Source organism: Sminthopsis crassicaudata, chromosome 3, assembly GCF_048593235.1.
Source record: "Sminthopsis crassicaudata isolate SCR6 chromosome 3, ASM4859323v1, whole genome shotgun sequence".
NCBI classification, from domain to species: Eukaryota; Metazoa; Chordata; class Mammalia; order Dasyuromorphia; family Dasyuridae; genus Sminthopsis; species Sminthopsis crassicaudata.
This window is the reverse complement of record NC_133619.1, coordinates 180,873,156-180,891,292: the sequence shown is the minus strand read 5'-3', so window position 1 is coordinate 180,891,292 and position 18,137 is coordinate 180,873,156. Positions and strand designations below refer to the sequence as shown.

At 38.4% G+C, this 18,137-nt stretch overlaps 1 protein-coding gene across 4 annotated transcripts in view; it reads right to left on the bottom strand.

The window, feature by feature from the left end:
* UXS1 (UDP-glucuronate decarboxylase 1) overlaps nt 1-16,227 on the bottom strand; it is a 143,362-nt gene extending 127,135 nt beyond the window's left edge. Inside the window, exon 1 of one of the 4 annotated variants that reach the window (XM_074299681.1) lies at nt 16,032-16,227. In XM_074299681.1, coding sequence (XP_074155782.1) covers nt 16,032-16,128 — 97 coding nt within the window. In that variant the 5' untranslated portion in view covers nt 16,129-16,227. The remainder of the gene's footprint in view (nt 1-16,031) is intronic. The other 3 variants (XM_074299678.1, XM_074299682.1, XM_074299683.1) reach the window with 3 other exon arrangements.
* Nucleotides 16,228-18,137: the final 1,910 nt, after the last annotated feature.

The window sequence follows — 18,137 nt, the reverse complement described above, 5'->3', positions numbered from 1 at the left end:
TTGGGCAAGTCACTTACATTCAGAGAAACCTAAGTTTTTCCTTCTCTAAAAGGAGGTTGGTGGTTCCCAACCATTTTGAATATATATATATATAGTCTCCTTTATATATAAAAACCTTGAAGACCTCCATACTAATACCATCATATTATCAGTATCCAGTGAATAATAAATATTTAGTGATTTAAAATGGCTATGAATTCAGTAATTCTTTTAAATGATTTTGTACTTCAAGGACCACAACACTTACAAACAACTGAAAAAAAATAGCAGTTTCTATATAACTGAGATAATTTCATTCAACCAATAGGAAGCATTCATGGTTTAGAACAGCATGCTACACTGTATTTTCTTGGATTTATATAGGTACCAAATTGACAGTGTATGTGTGTGTGTTTATGTATGTATATTTAGGAACCTGTTCTGTAACAATAGGAACCTGTAGTTCACAAGTTGGGAAACTACTGGATCAGAACTTTCTAAGTTCCCTTTAGGAGGCTGCAAAGTAACACCAGAGAAAGAATTGAGTGGGGGAGCTATGCCTGAAGTCAGAAAGACCTAGCCTTAAATACTTACTACCAGTAAGATTATTTTATCTCTTTCTGCCTACATTTTCCTCATCTATAAAATGGGTATAAAAATAATTATAAGCCCCAGGGCTTTATGTGATCAGATAATATTTGTAAAAAGCACTTTGGAAACAATAAAGGACCCTGGGGAAAAGAAAACAGAAGAACCCCTCAGAGGTGGGATGGGGGGGGGGAGGAGAGAAGATTAGAGAATTGTTTAACAGTATGCTTGGGATAAGGCTACTAGCTTCTCCTATCTCAGGAAGCCCCATAAACCTAACCTGCAATCAAGACAAAAGCAGCAACTCTAACAGGATTCCATAGTTCTTTCTCAGAACTTTGTGATTAAGTTAACTCTAAGTTTCCCTATCCTCCAAATTCTGCCAGAACGTTTCCCTTCAACTTCCAAGAGGCCATTAGTCATCCATTCTTACTTTCTTAAATTTTAAGGAATTATTAAACTCTCATTTGAGTGTATTTCAATCTTTTCTACCTATCTCCTCAACTATTACCCAGGACCTACTCAGTCTCTGTACCCCTCATTCTCAAATTCTACCAGATTCTCCAATTTTTCTAGCTACTTGCTTTCCCCCTCAATATTAGCTGTCCCTGGAGGATACTGCTTATAAAGGATGTTCCTCCTGGCACTTCTCATCCCTAGACACAAAGAAATAGGAAGAAGGAATGGCAAACTCCACTGACACATCCAGTCCATTTCCTCTACCCACATCTCCCAGTAACTTATCCCTTTTTGAAGTTTATCCAGTCTATTTATAACATCCATTCCCCATTGTTACTTTTGTAGCCTACTGACTTTTACCATCTGGTTCACAATTTCCTCTTCATTCTATTGCCTGCCATCATCCTCCAAGACTCAAAATATTTATGATGAGGATAACTGGGACATAAATTCTCCACTCCTTACCCATCTCAGTCACATGATTACACATTAGATCACTGCTACACAGAACTTCATTATTTAATAGATCATAAGAGGACTTTAGAGTTTTTGCCTCACCAGACCTTCACTATCTGTTTTTAGAGATTCCCCTAATGTATTTTCTTCTCTCATTAGAATGCAGACTCTATGAGGGCAGAGCTAGTTTTGTCTATTAATAATCTATCCCCTTCCCTAGCACCCCCACCTCCAGTTTATCACATTATAAAGGAGTTAAATAAAATGCTTTATTATTGAAGGGCAGCTAGGTGATTCAATTAAGAGCCTGGTCTGAAGTAGGAAGAGAAATCTGGTCTCAGACACTTAACTAGCTTTGTGACCGTGGACAAATCACTTAACCCTGTTTGTTTACATTTTCTCATCTGTAAAATGAAATGGAAAAGGAAATGACAAAACATTCTAGTAGCTACCAAGGAAATACTATATGAAGAGTCATACATGACTGAAAAAATAACTTAATAACATAAATCCAAATTGAGTACAATCATTTCAAGGCCCTTCATTTTACAAAGACATTGGGAACTTAAGTGACTTGCCCAAGATCATATACTCTCCTTCATCTCAAATACCCAGTCACTTACTAAATCTTGCCATTTCTTCCACAGCATCTCTCACATACAATTCCTTGTTTCTGCTGTCATAATCCTAGTTCAGATATTCAGCCTGTTTCACCTGGATTATTAACCTAAGAGTTTCTTTCCTCTCCAATCCATTCTCCACCTATCTTTCCTAATGTACATATGTAAATATGTTTAGATAAATAAATTTCTTTTTTTTTTCTGTTTTCTGAGCAGTTGTTTCTTTTTTTTTTATTTAATTTTTCTTTTATTTTATAATTATAACTTTTTTTTTTGACAGTACATATGCATGGGTAATTTTTTACAACGTTATCCCTTGCACTTACTTCTGTTCAGATTTTTTCCCTTCCTCCCCCAACCCCCTCCCCCAGATGGCAGGCAGTCTTATACATGTTAAATATATTACAATATATTCTAGATACAATATATGTGTGTAGAACCGAATTTCTTGTTGCACAGGAAGAATTGGATTCAGAAGGTAAAAATAACAGTTTACACTCATTTCCCAGTGTTCTTTTTCTGGATGTAGCTGATTCTGTCCATCATTGATCAATTGGAATTGGATTAGCTCTTCTCTATGTTGAAGATATCCACTTCCATCAGAATACATCCTCATACAGTATCATTGTTGAAGTGTATAATGATCTTCTGGTTCTGCTTGTTTCACTTAGCATCAGTTGATGTAAGTCTCTCCAAGCCTCTCTGTATTTCTCCTGTTGGTCATTTCTTACAGAACAATAATATTCCATAACATTCATATACCATAACTTACAGAACGATTCTCCAATTGATGGAGAATTGATGGATCAACATTACTTTTCAATATAGTACTAGAAACTCTAGCCTCGGCAATAAGAGCCGAGAAAGAGATTCAAGGAATTAGAGTAGGAAATGAGGAAATCAAATTATCACTTTTCGCAGATGACATGATGGTATACTTAGAGAACCCGAAAGACTCTGCTAAAAAGCTATTAGAAATAATTCAGAATTTTAGCAAAGTCGCAGGATACAAAATAAATACACATAAATCCTCAGCATTTTTATACATTACCAACACAATCCAACAGCAAGAGATACAAAGAGAAATTCCATTCAAAATAACGGTTGATAATATAAAATATTTGGAAATATATCTACCAAAGGAGAGTCAGGAATTATATGAGCAAAACTACGAAACACTTGCCACAAAAATAAAGTCAGATTTAAATAATTGGAAAGACATTCAGTGCTCTTGGATAGGCCAAGCGAATATAATTAACATGATAATACTCCCTAAACTAATCTATTTATTTAGTGCTATACCAATCAGACTTCCAAGAAACTATTTTAATAACCTAGAAAAAATAACAACAGAATTCATATGGAACAACAAAAGGTCGAGAATTTCAAGGGAAGTAATGAAAAAAAAATTAAGTGAAGGTGGCCTAGCTGTACCTGATCTAGAACTGTATTATAAAGCAACAGTAACCAAAACCATTTGGTATTGGCTAAGAAATAGACTAGTTGATCAGTGGCATAGGTTAGGTTCACAGGGCAAGATAGTGAATAAAAATAGCAATCTAGTGTTTGACAAACCCAAAGATCCCAAATTTTGGGATAAGAATTCATTATATGACAAAAACTGCTGGGAAAACTGGAAATTAGTATGGCAGAAACTAGGCATGGACCCACATTTAACACCACATACTAAGATTAGATCAAAATGGGTCCAAGATTTAGGTATAAAGAACGAAATCATAAATAAATTGGAGGAACATGGGATGGTTTACCTCTCAGACTTGTGGAGGAGGAAGGAGTTTGTGTCCAAGGGAGAACTAGAGACCATTATTGATCACAAAATAGAAAATTTTGATTACATCAAATTAAAAAGTTTCTGCACAAACAAAACTAATGCAAACAAGATTAGAAGGGAAATAAATTTCAAAAAGATGAGTAACTAGTATCCCTATAAAGACAATTCCTTTACTTGTATGCTTACTCCCACCCACTTTTACTCTTCCAGGGCTTTACTCTAGGAGTCACATCCCCTGTTATACAGTCAATAATCTCTCTTCCTCTACAGCAGTGGTCCTCAAACTTTTTAAATAGGGGGCCAGTTCACTGTCCCTCAGACTGTTGGAGGGCCGGACTATAGTAAAAACAAAAGCTCCCACTCGGTCTCCGCCCCTCAGCCCATTTGCCATAACCCAGCTGGCCACATAAAAGTCCTCAGCCAGCTGCATCTGGCCCCGCCATAGTTTGAGAACTCCTGCTCTACAGGTTCTTTCCCAACTGTCAACAAACATGGGTCAAACAACCATAAGATAATATGCTGCAGAACTGGAAGACATTTCAAAAAGTTATCTAGTCTTAATTCTTCATCACACACACACAAAAAAATGAGGCCCTTGGAGTTAAATACCATGTCAAAAGCTGCAAATGTAGTAAATGCCAAAGACAGGAATAACATCCAGGTCTACCTTAGATCTCTCATAATCTTAAAAATATCTTCCTCTAAACTATTAACATAAATGTATCAATAACCAAATTAACAAAAACGATATGATCATTTCAATAGTTGCAGAAAAAGCATTTGATAAAATCCAACACCCATTCCTATTAAAAAATATTAGAGAGTATAGAAATAAATGGACCTTTCCTTAAAATAGTCAGTAGCATCTATTTAAAACCGTCAATAAGCATCATATGTAATGGTGATAAAAGGAACCATTCTCAAGAAAATAAGGAGTGAAACAAGGTTACCCACTATCACCATTACTATTTAATATTGTATTAGAAATGCTAGTTTTGGCAATAAGAGATGAAAAAGAGATTAAAGGAACTAGAGTAGGTAATGAGGAAACCAAATCATTACTCTTTACAGATGATATGATGGTGTATTTAGAGAACCCCAGAGATTCTACTAAAAAGTTATTAGAAAAAATCCACAACTTTAACAAAGTTGCAGGATATATAAATCCTCAGCATTTTTATACATCACCAAAAAAATCCAACAGCAAGAGATACAAAGAGAAACTCCATTTAGAATAACTGTTGATATCATAAAATATTTGGGAATCTATTTGCCAAAGGAAAGTCAAGAACTATATGAGCCAAATTATAAAACACTTTCCATACAAATAAAGTCAGATCTAAACAATTGGAAAAATATTAAGTGTTTTTGGATAGGCGGAGCAAATATAATAAAGATGACAATACTACCTAAACTAATCTATTTAGTACTATACCAATCAGACACCCAAGGAACTGTTTTAATGACCTAGAAAAAAATAACAACATCTGCAAGAATTTCAAGGGAACTAATGAAAAAAAAAAATCAAATTAAGTGGCCTAGCTGAACCCTATCTAAAACTATATTATAAAGCAGCAGTCACCAAAACCATTTGGCATTGGCTAAGAAATAGACTAGTTGATCAGTGGAATACGTTACAGGACAAAATAGTCCTATGGCAATCTAGTGTTTGACAAACCCAAAGAACCCCAACTTTTGGGATAAGAATGCACTATTTAAGAAAAACTGCTGGGGAAATTGGAAATTAGTATGGCAGAAACTAGGTACTTACCCACAGTTTATACCATATACCAAGATAAGATCAAAATGGGTTCATGATGTAGGGATAAAGAATGAGATTATAAATAAATTAGAAGAACATAGAATAGTTTACCTCTCAGACCTGTGGAGAAGGAAGGAATTTGTGACCAAAGAAGAACTAGAGATCATTACTGATCACAAAACAGGAAAATTTGATTATATGAAGTTAAAAACCTTTTACACAAACAAAACTGATGCAGACAAGATTAAAAGGGAATCAATAAACTGGAAAAACATTTTTACAGTTAAAGACTCTGATAAAGGCCTCATTTCTAAAACATATAGAGAATTGACTCCAATTTATAAGAAATCAAGCCATTTTCCAATTGATAAATGGTCAAAAGATATGAACAGACAATTTTCAGATGAAGAAATTGAAACTATTTCTAATTCTTACAAAAAGATATTCCAAATCATTATTGATCAGAGAAATGCAAACTAAGATAACTCTGAGATACCACTACACACCTCTCAGATTGGCTAAGATGACAGGAAAATATAATGACTAATGTTGGAGGGGATGTGGGAAAACTGGGACAATGATACATTGTTGGTGGAGTTGTGAGCGGATCCAACCATTCTGGAGAGCAATTTGGAACTATACTCAAGTTATCAAACTGTTCAATACCCTTTGATCTAGCAGTGTTACTACTGGGCTTACATACCAAAGAGATATTAAAGAGGGGAAAGGAAAAAGGCAGCCTTTTTCATAGCTAGAAACTGGAAACTGAATAGATGCCCATCAATTAGAGAATGGCTGAGTAAACTGTGATATATGAATGTTATGGAATATTATTTCTGTACTGTAAGAAATAACCAGCAGGATGAATACAGAAAGGCTTGGAGAGACTTACATGAACTGATGCTAAGTGAAATGAGAAGAACCAGGAGATTTTTATATACTTCAACAACAATACTATATGAGGATCAATTCTGATGGAAGTTGCTATCTTCATCAATGAGAGGATCCAAATCAGTTCCAATTGATCAGTAATGAACAAAACCAGCTATACCCAATGAAAGAACATTGGGAAATGAGTATGGATCACAACATAGCATTCCCACTCTTTCTGTTATTATTTGCTTGCATTTTTGTTTTTCTTCTCAGGTTATTTTTACCTTCTTTCTAAATCTGATTTTTTTTGGTGCAGCAAGATAACTGAGTAAATATGTATATATATAGTGTTTTTAACATGTACTTTAATATATTTAACATGTATGGGACTACCTGCTATCTAGGGGAGGAGGTGGAGGGAAGGAGGGGAAAAGTTGAAACAGAAGTTTTTGCAAGAGTCAATGTTGAAAAATTACCCATGCATATGTTTTGTCAACAAAAAGCTATAACAAAAAATAAATAACTATATATATATATATATATATATATATATATATATATATATATATATATATATATATATATATACACACACACACACACACACACACACATACATACATACACACAATCTCATACACACACATACATATATATGTATATATATATATATATATATATATATATATATATATATATATATATATCTTCCTCTGACCCTTCAATCTTATTCATCAATGATTCCATTTCTCTCCTGTTTAATAATCAATTTTTTTTGGAAAAAGTCATCTATACTCAATGCCTTCACTTCCTTCCTAAACTGCTTTCTCCTTAATTCCAGGTAATATGACTTCTATCGTCTCTCTCTCAATTTACTGAAGTCACTCTTTGAAGAGATGAACTTTTAATCACCAATTCTCATAGCCATTAGGTAACTTTTTAGTCTCCTTCCCAGTACTAGACATCATGAGATCAGCAAAATACCCTCTTGATTTCCAATTCACATAATCTCTAAGTTACTTCTATTTTTCTATCTATTCTTCCCTGTCCCTTGGGGATTCAAGGATAGATACTATTCTAAGACTTTTCAGTTGAATTTCTTAGCTTTCTCTAATTGCTCTCCCACAGAAACTTCATTCAATCCCCTAATTCCTTCCTATTCCTGCTGTAACCACCCTAGTGTAGGCCCTCACTACTTCCAGTTCAGACAAATGAAATAATATAACAGGCCTTCACAAGGAAAATGCTCCAAAATTTTCAACAGCCTGTAAGAAATCATGAAATGATTAATATAGAGACACATGAAAAGATTTATAAGAACTAAAGCAAAATGAAACAGAAACAGGAAAGCAATACTTACTATTACAACTGTACAAATGTAAATAAGGACAAGAAAACAATAAAAAAAGAATATTATAAAATTACAATAACTAAGCTTGGCCCCTCTAATCCACAGAGGTAAAGCTATAAAATTAGCCAACAAGCATTTGTGTTAGGTATTATGCTAAACACTAGGGATAACAAAAAAGGTAAAAAACATTCTCTGGCTTCAAGGAGTTCATATTCTGGGGGATGAGGAGTTCTGGATAATCACCATATACATACACCATTTAAGAAAATGGGAAGTAATATACATACACCATATACATATACCAATAAATAAATAATAATAATAAGTAATATACATACACCATATATATATATATACACACCATATACGTACATCATTTAAGAAAATGGGAAGTAATCTCAAAGGGAAGGCACAAAGGGGAGAAAGAGAAGGGCAATTAAAAAATGTCTCTTATAAAAGGTCAGATTTGGGCAATCTTGAAAGAAGTCAAGGAATCCAAAAGTCAGACTAAAACAGGAGAGAACATTCCAGGCATGGAAGAGAACCAGTGGAAAGGTAAGAGTTAGAGTTTATTGATCAAGAAATAGCAATGAGGACAGTTTGCTGATAATAAAATGCATGAAAAGGATTCAAATGTAAGATTAGAAAGATACAAAGGAACCAGAATGTAAGGTGTATATATGTGATGCATTTAACTATAGGTTAGACTTTTTTCCATTTGTTAGTTAATTTTACTGAATTGTTCTCCCTCTCTTTTAAAAAAAAAATTTTTTTTAAAGTAAATAGTTCTCCCATTTGGAACTATGCCCAAAGGGCTACTGAATTATGCATACCTTTGATCCAGCAGTGTCTCTAACTGGGTCTGTATCTCTTTGACATAAGTAAAAAGGAAAAAGGATCCACTCCTGCAAAGATGTTTGTAGCTGCCTTTTTTATAGTGACAAGGAACTGGAACTGAGTGAATGCCTATCAGCTAGGGAATAGCTGAATAAGTTATGGTATATGAATGTAATAAATACTATTGTTCCAATCGGCAGGATCATTTCAGAAAGGCTGGAGGGATTCACATGAACTGATGTTAAGTGAAATGAGTAGAACCAAGAGAACATTGTACACAGGAACCACAAGATTATGTGACAATCACTTTTGATGGACATGACTCTTTTCAACAATGAGGGGATTCCGGGCAATTTCAATAGACTAATGATGAACAGAGACATCTGCATTCAAAGAGAGGCCCATAGGCTATGCATTACAACATAGTATTTTCATTTTTGTAGTTTGCTTGCTTGTCCCCCCCCCCTCATTTTTTTTCTTTTGATCTGATTTTTCTTGCACAACATGATAAATGTGGAAATATATTTAGAAGAATGGCACATGTTTAATCTATATTGGATTGCTTGCTGTCTAAGGAAGAGGAGAGGAGGGAGAAAAATTTTAAACACAAGATTTTACAAGGGTGAATGTTGAAAACTATCTTATAGATTTTGAAAAATAAAAAGCTATCAGTATAAAACAATAAATAGCTTTCCAAGAGAGGGAGTGTTACATTGAGAAATGTACTCTGTATAAAGCAAAAGATATCTATAATAATACTATTATTATTTTTAAAAATTTCAGTGGTTTCACACTGTTTAACACCTTTTAGCAAGCAAAGCCCAATTCTGACCACTGAATTACAAATCATTTTTGAAAGCTTAAATAAAAGGCATTCCCTCTTAAGATGATTTCTCTGATTTCTACCCTCCCTCCCATCTCTCTCTCTCTCTCTCTCTCTCTCTCTCTCTCTCTCTCTCTCTCTCTCTCTCTCTCTCTCTCTCTCTCTCACTCACTCACAAATAATAAGGCTCTCATACCACTTTCTCAGCTGTGAACTTCCTCCCCATGAGCCTCTTACAAAGTACCATGCTTGTAGCTCTTTAATGAACTTATTTTTGTAGCTGGATATAGCAAATTATCCAACAAAACTTTTCTAAAATTTCTAGCTCCCACACATCTGGAATAGAGCTCTTACCAGCACTTATTAATGTTTAATAAATGTTTGATTGATTGGACAAAGTAAAGACCAGAAACTGAACCAGAGAAACTCAAAAAGCATTTATTAACCATTGCCAGACCCTGTGCAAAATATGGAGCATATAAAGAAAGGTAAATAGTAACCCTTGCTCACAGTCCAATTGGAATTCACATTCCAGTAGAGGAGACAACACTCAAACAATCATCTATAAACAACAAACAGGATAAATTGAAGACAATCTCATATGGAAAGCGCTCACATTAAAGGGATATTGACAAAAGCTTCTTGCAGAAGGTATAATTTTAGCTGGGGCCTGAAAAACAAGAAAGCCAAGTGAAGAGAGATGTGAGAGAGAGAGAGAGAATTCCAGGCATAAGGAACAGGTAATGAAAAATGCTGAAGAGTTGGGGAGATGGATAGTCTTGTGCAAAGATGGTGCTATTCTGATCTTCATCAGTGGTGGCAGAGGCAGACAAAAGAAGGTAAAATCAAAAGGATTTGGTAACAGATTGTGTACAGTGAGGTGAGAGAGTGAGGATTGATGATAAAAACTACATTGCAAATCTGAGTAACTGAAAGATACCCACATGGTAAAAGGGAAGTTGGGAGGTGAGTAGGGAGAGAAAGATAATGAGTTTAGTTTAGGACAAAATAAATTTTAAGTCATCTACAGGACACCCAGTTCAAGATGTTAGTTGAAGAAGAGTGACTAGGAGTTAGATCAGCTTCTTTAGAGACCAGAAAAATAATGTACTAATGAAGTCTAAGACTTTTAATTTTAAAACTTTTGTTTCTCTGCAGCTAGTAATTAAAAATCCCTAAAAAAAGAAATTTAAAAAAGGTTATGTATCTCTTTAAGGACAACATGAAACAGGAAGTGAAAACCTGTCACCCCTGATGCATTATTTGCAAAGGCCCTTTTCACAAATGTTACCATCTCCACCCTGGATACAACCCCATTTGTACTAGCTACCTGTCCTCCCAGGGGAATAACTTTAACCTGACTCTCCTTTGTCTTCTTGCCAGAAAGGTAATAATTGTAGAATATCTATTCCAAAAATTTTCTGGCAAATGCACTCATAATGCTTCTATACCACCTTTCTTGAAGCTTCTTCATACTCACTTGAACAAAACAAAACAAAACAAAAAAAAACCCTGCTTTCCAAATCTTTTGAAACCTATTTTCACTTTTACAAGCTAGGAGAAATAATTAAATAGATCTATCAAATGTGCCCAGTTTGTGAAAGGGCTGCTAAAACCCCCATCCTGAAAACTATCTGGAAGAGGGCTACATATTTAGGGAAGGCCTAGTAGATTTTACAGATTTTTTTTTTTTTTTTTTTTTTTTTTTTTTAACTAGAATGCTTTTACATATATGCCAGGGGCTTCAAACTGCTTATTGGTTTTTGTTGTCACCTTTACTAATTGGGTAAAAGTCTTCCTTGAAGGCTCTGGTTTTTGCTAAAAGAGATCAAACCCATTTAAGATTAATTATTATTTCCACTCTGCATGTAATCCTCTCTACCCAATGCTTAACACCTTTACAGATATGTAACTTTGCACCCTGGGTCATCTGAATGCTCCTTTCACTGTGTATAATGCCACTGCTTCAGATACTGCCGTCACCCCTTCAAGGAGAGGAGAGTGGGGATTTGGGGTATTTATCCTAAGAAAAGCTGTCTGGATGAGGCCTTCATGATAGCCTCATCTTCGGCCCACCCCAGCCTTCCTCTGGGTGGGGTTCCTGGCTATTGTCCCTACTAATTCTATCTCTAAATTATCGCTCCTATTTCGCCCCTGCATTTTTAATCTACTTGTAAGATGTGTTTCCTCAAGGCTCCAAGCTATGAACTTCAAACTATTTGTTCACCCTGAATACCATTTACTAACTGATTCTGACACTCAGCACCTCACTGAATGCTGCTGCCATTTTACCTCCCCTTCTCAGTCTGGACCCCCACTGGGCAAGGACAGCTTTACCTCCCTTGTCAGCAAGGAGCAGCTTCAAAAGATGAGACCTCCATCCCTTTGTCCCAAATGAATTTGAGAATGATTGCTTGAGGGGGGAAAATGATGTAATATGAAACCCTAAAACTTTTAGTTTTGGAGTCTGCCTCAGGAAACACCTATACCCAGTCCATTGTTGACTGATGATCTCCTCAGTGACAATCAAATTTCAGAGACCATCCTCAATTCATCTGGAGATTACTTCCTGACCTAACCTTGAGTCATAGAATTAGCATATCTGATTGAAAGCTGTATAAGTGTATCTCCTTGCTTCTGTTTCTTTACTGAATTCCCTTACAATTCAGTGTGCTTTGTAATGGTGTTATATTGCAATAAAGCTTTGCCCCTTAGGAGGAAAAAAAAAATCTGTCACCCTTTCCACAGAGGACATGAGTGCTGAAAAACACATGTAGTATGGGGCAGCTAGATGGTACAATGTAGAAAGCATTAACCCTGGGGTCATGAACCCTGAGTTCAAATTTGGCCTCAGTTACTTAGCTGTGTATCTCCAAACAAGTCACTGTGATTGCCTCCAAAAAATGATAGAAACGATTCAAGGGAGAAGGTGGGCCAAACCTTGACAGGCTTAGGAAACCAGTACATAAGTATCATGGAAAGTCAAGACAGGAAGAGATTAGTGTGAATCAAAAGAATCACTGAAGCAAAAAGATATGGAACACTGAATATCTCAAAGGAGAAATGGTTAGCTGCAGGCCTTCATTCTCGAATAGGACCATAATGACATCATTATGTTAGAGTCAAGTTACAATGTGTTTGACTGTGGCTGATCAGACCAACACAAGCCCAGTATGCTCTGGTCAGACATAAATAGTCCATACGAACATTTGGGATAGCTTCTCTAATTTTGCGTATCTAGCATTTCCATTGGACTAATTCAATTCTGCTTTGCTCATACAGCATGTTCTCTGATGAGGAGAAACATGAGAAAGGAGCAGGAAAACTAGGTATGTTATTTGTTTATTTGAAGGGGGGGTTTCAAGGAAGACTTTACAAAGATTTTACTCTTAATAAAGGATATAAGAAGAGAACAGATTATTAATTGTAAAGTACGAGAGACAAGATATAATACTCAGCTATCAAATTTCTGTTTGAGTCCCTGATCTTTTCACATTAAAAAAGCCACACATGCTTGCCAATGTTTGTATTCAGAGGAGCTTCCATCAAGATGTCTCACCATTACCTTCAAATCAAAATATCCAAGCTGAAATCATTTCCTCCAAATCAGATTCTGCCTTCCCAATTCAGTTGTCTTGGTCATTTGACTCACTCATTCAACTTTGATTAAACAGTCACAGCCAAATCCTGTTAATTTCTCCAAAATGTATTTCAGATTTGATTTTTTTTTTCTATCTACATCACCACTGTCCAAATCTAGGGCCCTCATTATTTAAAGAAATAATTATACTAACAGCCTCCTAAAAGTCAGCCTGACTATTTTTAAAGGTTCTCTTTCCCTAATTAGTCTACACCTCATTGTCAGATTAATCTTCCATTTGTATAAAGTTGGTGATACTACTCCTCCACACTACTCCTCCACACTAAAGCTCAATTATGTTTCCAGATAGGGTGCTTTACAAAAAAAAAAAAAAAATCCTACTCTGCTCAACCTCTTCAGTCACTCCTTATGCCTTACCTCTTCAACTAAACTCTTCTATTTTCAAACCTTAGTGAATTAGGAATTCTTACTTTTAATGTACTTTTCCTGTCCCACCTTTTTTCTTATCTTTGAAAGTCTAGCTCCAAGACTTACTCTTTCTCAGTGAAGACCAAATGCTTCCAACCATCACTTTCTGATTCCTACAGGGGTACAGGGGTTCTCAAACTACAGCAGGAGAAAGTTTATGCAGCCCTCGGGTTATGGCAAATGGGCTGAGGGGCGGAGACAGAGTGTGAGTTTTTGTTTTTACTATAGTCCAGCCCTCCCACAGTCTGAGGGACAGTGAACTGGCCCCTATTTAAAAAGTTTGAGGACCACTGAACTTAGCCTGTACCTCACAATTTAATCACAATCTATCCACTAAGAGGCTGTCACAAAAAGGGACTTCCCTGAAGCTGAAGTCACCCCTGGAACAACATCTTCCTTCCTTGGAAAGTAAATAGTTACCTATCTGTCTGTGTGACTGCTTGGTGATTTCTTCTTGAAGGGAACTACAGACTACTATGTACTATGGGTTTGCATATGTATCTTCAGTGCCCACATGAATGCCTGGAAAAGAGCAGGTGCTATAATGTTTTCTTTGATAAAATGCTTTCTAACCAATTATGTCATGCTCCAATCCTCTCCATCCTCCAGTACCCTAAAACACACACAGCATCACCACCAATTAAAAAAACAACACAATCCTCTAGTCATTTCTTAAGTCAGCAGAATGTCTTTCCCCAAGAAGGACAAACTAAAACCACAACCACCACGTACCAGGGGGGGTGGGGGGAAGGGTAAAGCACAATCTCTATACTTAGTCCTATCTCATTATCTATCCTATGAATCCTCTTCCTTTCAAGATTTCTCTCTTTTCAAAATAGTCCCATCACCTTTCGGTCCTTTTCCACTTAAGGACTAGGCCAGCAGCTAGTAGCTAGCACCTAGAGGCTAACAAGTAGCACCGAATTAGAGAGCTACTCAGACGGAGAACCCCATCTCCCAGGAACAGCTCCACACACGGTTACTTCTTTTACACTCACTGCCGGCTTAGCCCAGATACTGAAGCAAGCCCCGGAACAAGGTTGGATACATTGTAACTCCAGCAGCTGCCTCTAACCATTTTGTGAACCGAACCCAAGGAAAAGGTTGGATACACTATGCACCCTCTACAAACAGAAGGGGAGAGATTCGGGAGGGGCGGAGGGAACAGGGAGGGAAGGAGGATGCAGTTTGGTGAGCAAAATTTAGCAGGAGAATAGTTAAATGCTGAGTAATTTCCCCCGCAGTGTAAACACGGAGCTCGGTGGATTCTGCCAACTGCACAGTATTTTTATCCTATTTAATAAACAACGATGACTAGCTGCGGGTGTTACGGGGTTCCGTGGCTTTTCGCGGCACAACTCTCTCTAGACTACAACAAAGCTTTTATCCGGAGAGATTCCCAAAGGGCATCAACCCAGCACTTGCAGAGCCACTGAGCTTTGCCAGCCTCTTCGGCTCGACTTCCACTCAACACACACAATTAGCACTCTTACACACACACACACACACACACACACACACACACACACACACACACACTCTCTTTCCTTAAGGGGCGATGAGGGTCGGGAGGAGATGCTGAGGAGGAAAAAGAAGAACGTGAGGCCACAGTGGAAGTCCTCTGTGGCCACCAGATTCGCTAAAAAAAGAGGGCTTCCAGGTAATATAAGAAAAGCCTCCATCTAATCCCTTCCGGCCCTCAATGATCCCCATTTCGCGTCTCTCTCTCCTAGCTACAACTTGCACCCAGCTCCACCACCCTCAGAATGCAGACACGCCTCCCATCTCCTCCCCCCTCCCCCCCCCCGCTTCATGTCTCAAGTTCACGGTTAACTCCACACAGGTTGCATTCTTCCCCACGGGGCCTAAAACGGTCTTGGACGGTTTCGGCTGAAGTTTGCTCGCAGATTACTTCCAAAGAGAGCAAAAACCGCCGAGCCTCCTGGAAAGCCGGGAGGGAGGAGAAAAGGGGTTTGGAGAGGGAGGGGGAAGAAGAGCAGGTAGCGCCAGGTGTGTAAAGGAAGGTTTAGAAAACTGGAAAAGCACCCTCCCGGCTAAAAGCGTCTGCACCCAAGAAACGTGCACCCGAGACACACACACACACACACACACACACACACACACACACACACACACTCACATACATACACACACACTCACACACACACACACTCACACACATACACACACACAGAATGCAGTGTGTAGGCAACCACAGCTCCACCACCGCCTGCATCAGCACTGCCACTCACTTCCCCCATTCCTCCCTCCCTCCCTCCCTGTTCCCCGCCCAGAAGGACTCCCTACACCGGAGGGGAAACAAGAACCTCGTCCACCGCTCTCCCCCACCTCCCCCCCCACACCAGTGCCCAGCAATGAATGAATGGGGGCTCTCCATCCATCCCCGCCAGCACACACTTACAGGCTACGTAGGCGACAAAGGCGATGACCACTAGCAGCTTCATCCTCCTCCGGTTGACGGCAGTCAGCAGACGTAACAGCGGCGCCTTGCTCACCATCCCTGGGAGCAGCGCGAGCCCAGGACCCTGCCGCGCGCGCGGGGACCCGCCTGCTGCACAATGCGCGCGGCAGGGCGGCAGCGGCCCGAGTAAACTCCTCCCCCTGCCTCCCAGCCTCGGAATCTCCGCCCCTCGGCCCCAGAGGTTTCCTGCCGATAGACACCAATACGCAGGCGCAATGTTAGCTCCTCCCTCTCCTTTACTTCCCGCCCCCAACCCGCAGGCGCAGGAACTATCTCTTCCCCCCGCCCCTCCGGTCATCAAAGAATGTTGGGGGCGGGTTGGGTCCAACTTCAACTGGTCCACGCATGTGTAGAATAGCGCTTCTAGGCCACGCCTTCTCATCTGTCTGGTCTTATCTTTTTCACCATCCTGCGGGCTCTCTCTGGCAAGCTTAACTTTTGATTTATTTAGGGAAAAATGGTCCTCGATGAAACGAGGGAACTCCGTGCTTTTGAGCACTCATGCTTGCTTTTTTTATCTTTGCCTAGACCCTTCTCTCTGCAATTAATTTATTTTTATCCCTAAAGCGCATTGAGAACGTCTCAGGGAAGTTTTTATTTTTCTATTTCATTTTCCTCTTGCTTTCTGGCATCAAAGCATCAAAATGATAAACCCGAGCCTGGCACTAAGGAATCTAATCCCCCCTTCAATAAAGGAAACCTTTGTCAGGGACCCAGAACGTGATTTATATTTGTGGTGTTGTTGCATCTTCCGAACCGCCAAAATAAGAACTGATGCTCTGGCAAAAGAGGCAGTGGGTGCACAATCACAGCAGGAATTTCTCCAAGTACTTTTGTGGAGTCTCGAGCCTTCTTGAGTAGTGACCCCCCTGTTGCTGGAAAATGTTAAAGAAAAGTTGCTGGAATCATTCAAAACCTGTGTATATGAGTTCCCCTTAACCCTTTATCGATAGTATAAATACTGAAGATTTCAAGTCCACAGATAGGGGCTATGCCAAGGGACCTTTGAGAATGTCAGACTGTTCCTGAATAATGTCAATCCACCTTCCGCTAATTCATGTTTGCAACTCAAGCAATTCAACTTCTGTTCACTCCCAGTTAGAACTCAGACACTTATAATCACTCACTTACGGTAGTTGGAATGGGCAGAAATAAGCCCAGGGTTCTCAAACTATGGCACGAGGGCCAGATGCAGCCCTTGAGGACGTTTATGCGGTGCGCGGGCTATGGCAAATGGGCTGAGGGCGGAGACAGAGTGGGAGCTTTTGTTTTTATAGTCCGGTCCTCCCAACAGTCTGAGGGACAGTGAATTGGCCCCTATTTAAAAAGTTTGAGGACCACAGTACATTCACTTCTGCTTCGCCTTGGCTTCTAGACTTGTGAAAGCTAGTTGCTCCATTCTCCAGGATATCTCTTCCTGGAAGTTCTGTTGCTCCAAACATTCACATAGAGGAGGGAGAGAAGGAGCATAACTAAGAGAAAGAGAAAGATAAAAGAAGGAAGTGATATGGAAGGTAAGAAAATAAATTACTGACTTTCTTTTGTGCTTGGTAAACTACCTGAAGAAACTTCAAACATATTATCTGTAACATGACTTTTGAAGGACAACACTCATGGAATAGGTTAGTAGAGAGAGAAAAGAATGAGCATTTATTAAAAGTTTATCATATGAATATTTTTGTTTTGTAATAACCAACAGGTTGATTTCAGAAAGGCCTGGAGAGACTTACATGAAGTGATGCTGAGTGAAATGAGCAGAACCAAGAGATCGTTATACACTTCAACAATGACACTGTATGATGATCAATTCTGATGGGCGTGACTCTCTTCAACAATGAAATGAACCAAATCAGTTCCAATAGAGCAGTAATGAACTGAACCAGCTACACCCAGTAAAAGAACTCTGGGAGATGACTATGAACCACTCACTACATAGAATTCCCAATCCCTCTATTTTTGTCTGCCTGCATTTTTTATTTCATTCACAGGCTAATTGTACACTATTTCAAAGTCTGATTCTTTTTCTACAGCAAAACAACTGTTTAG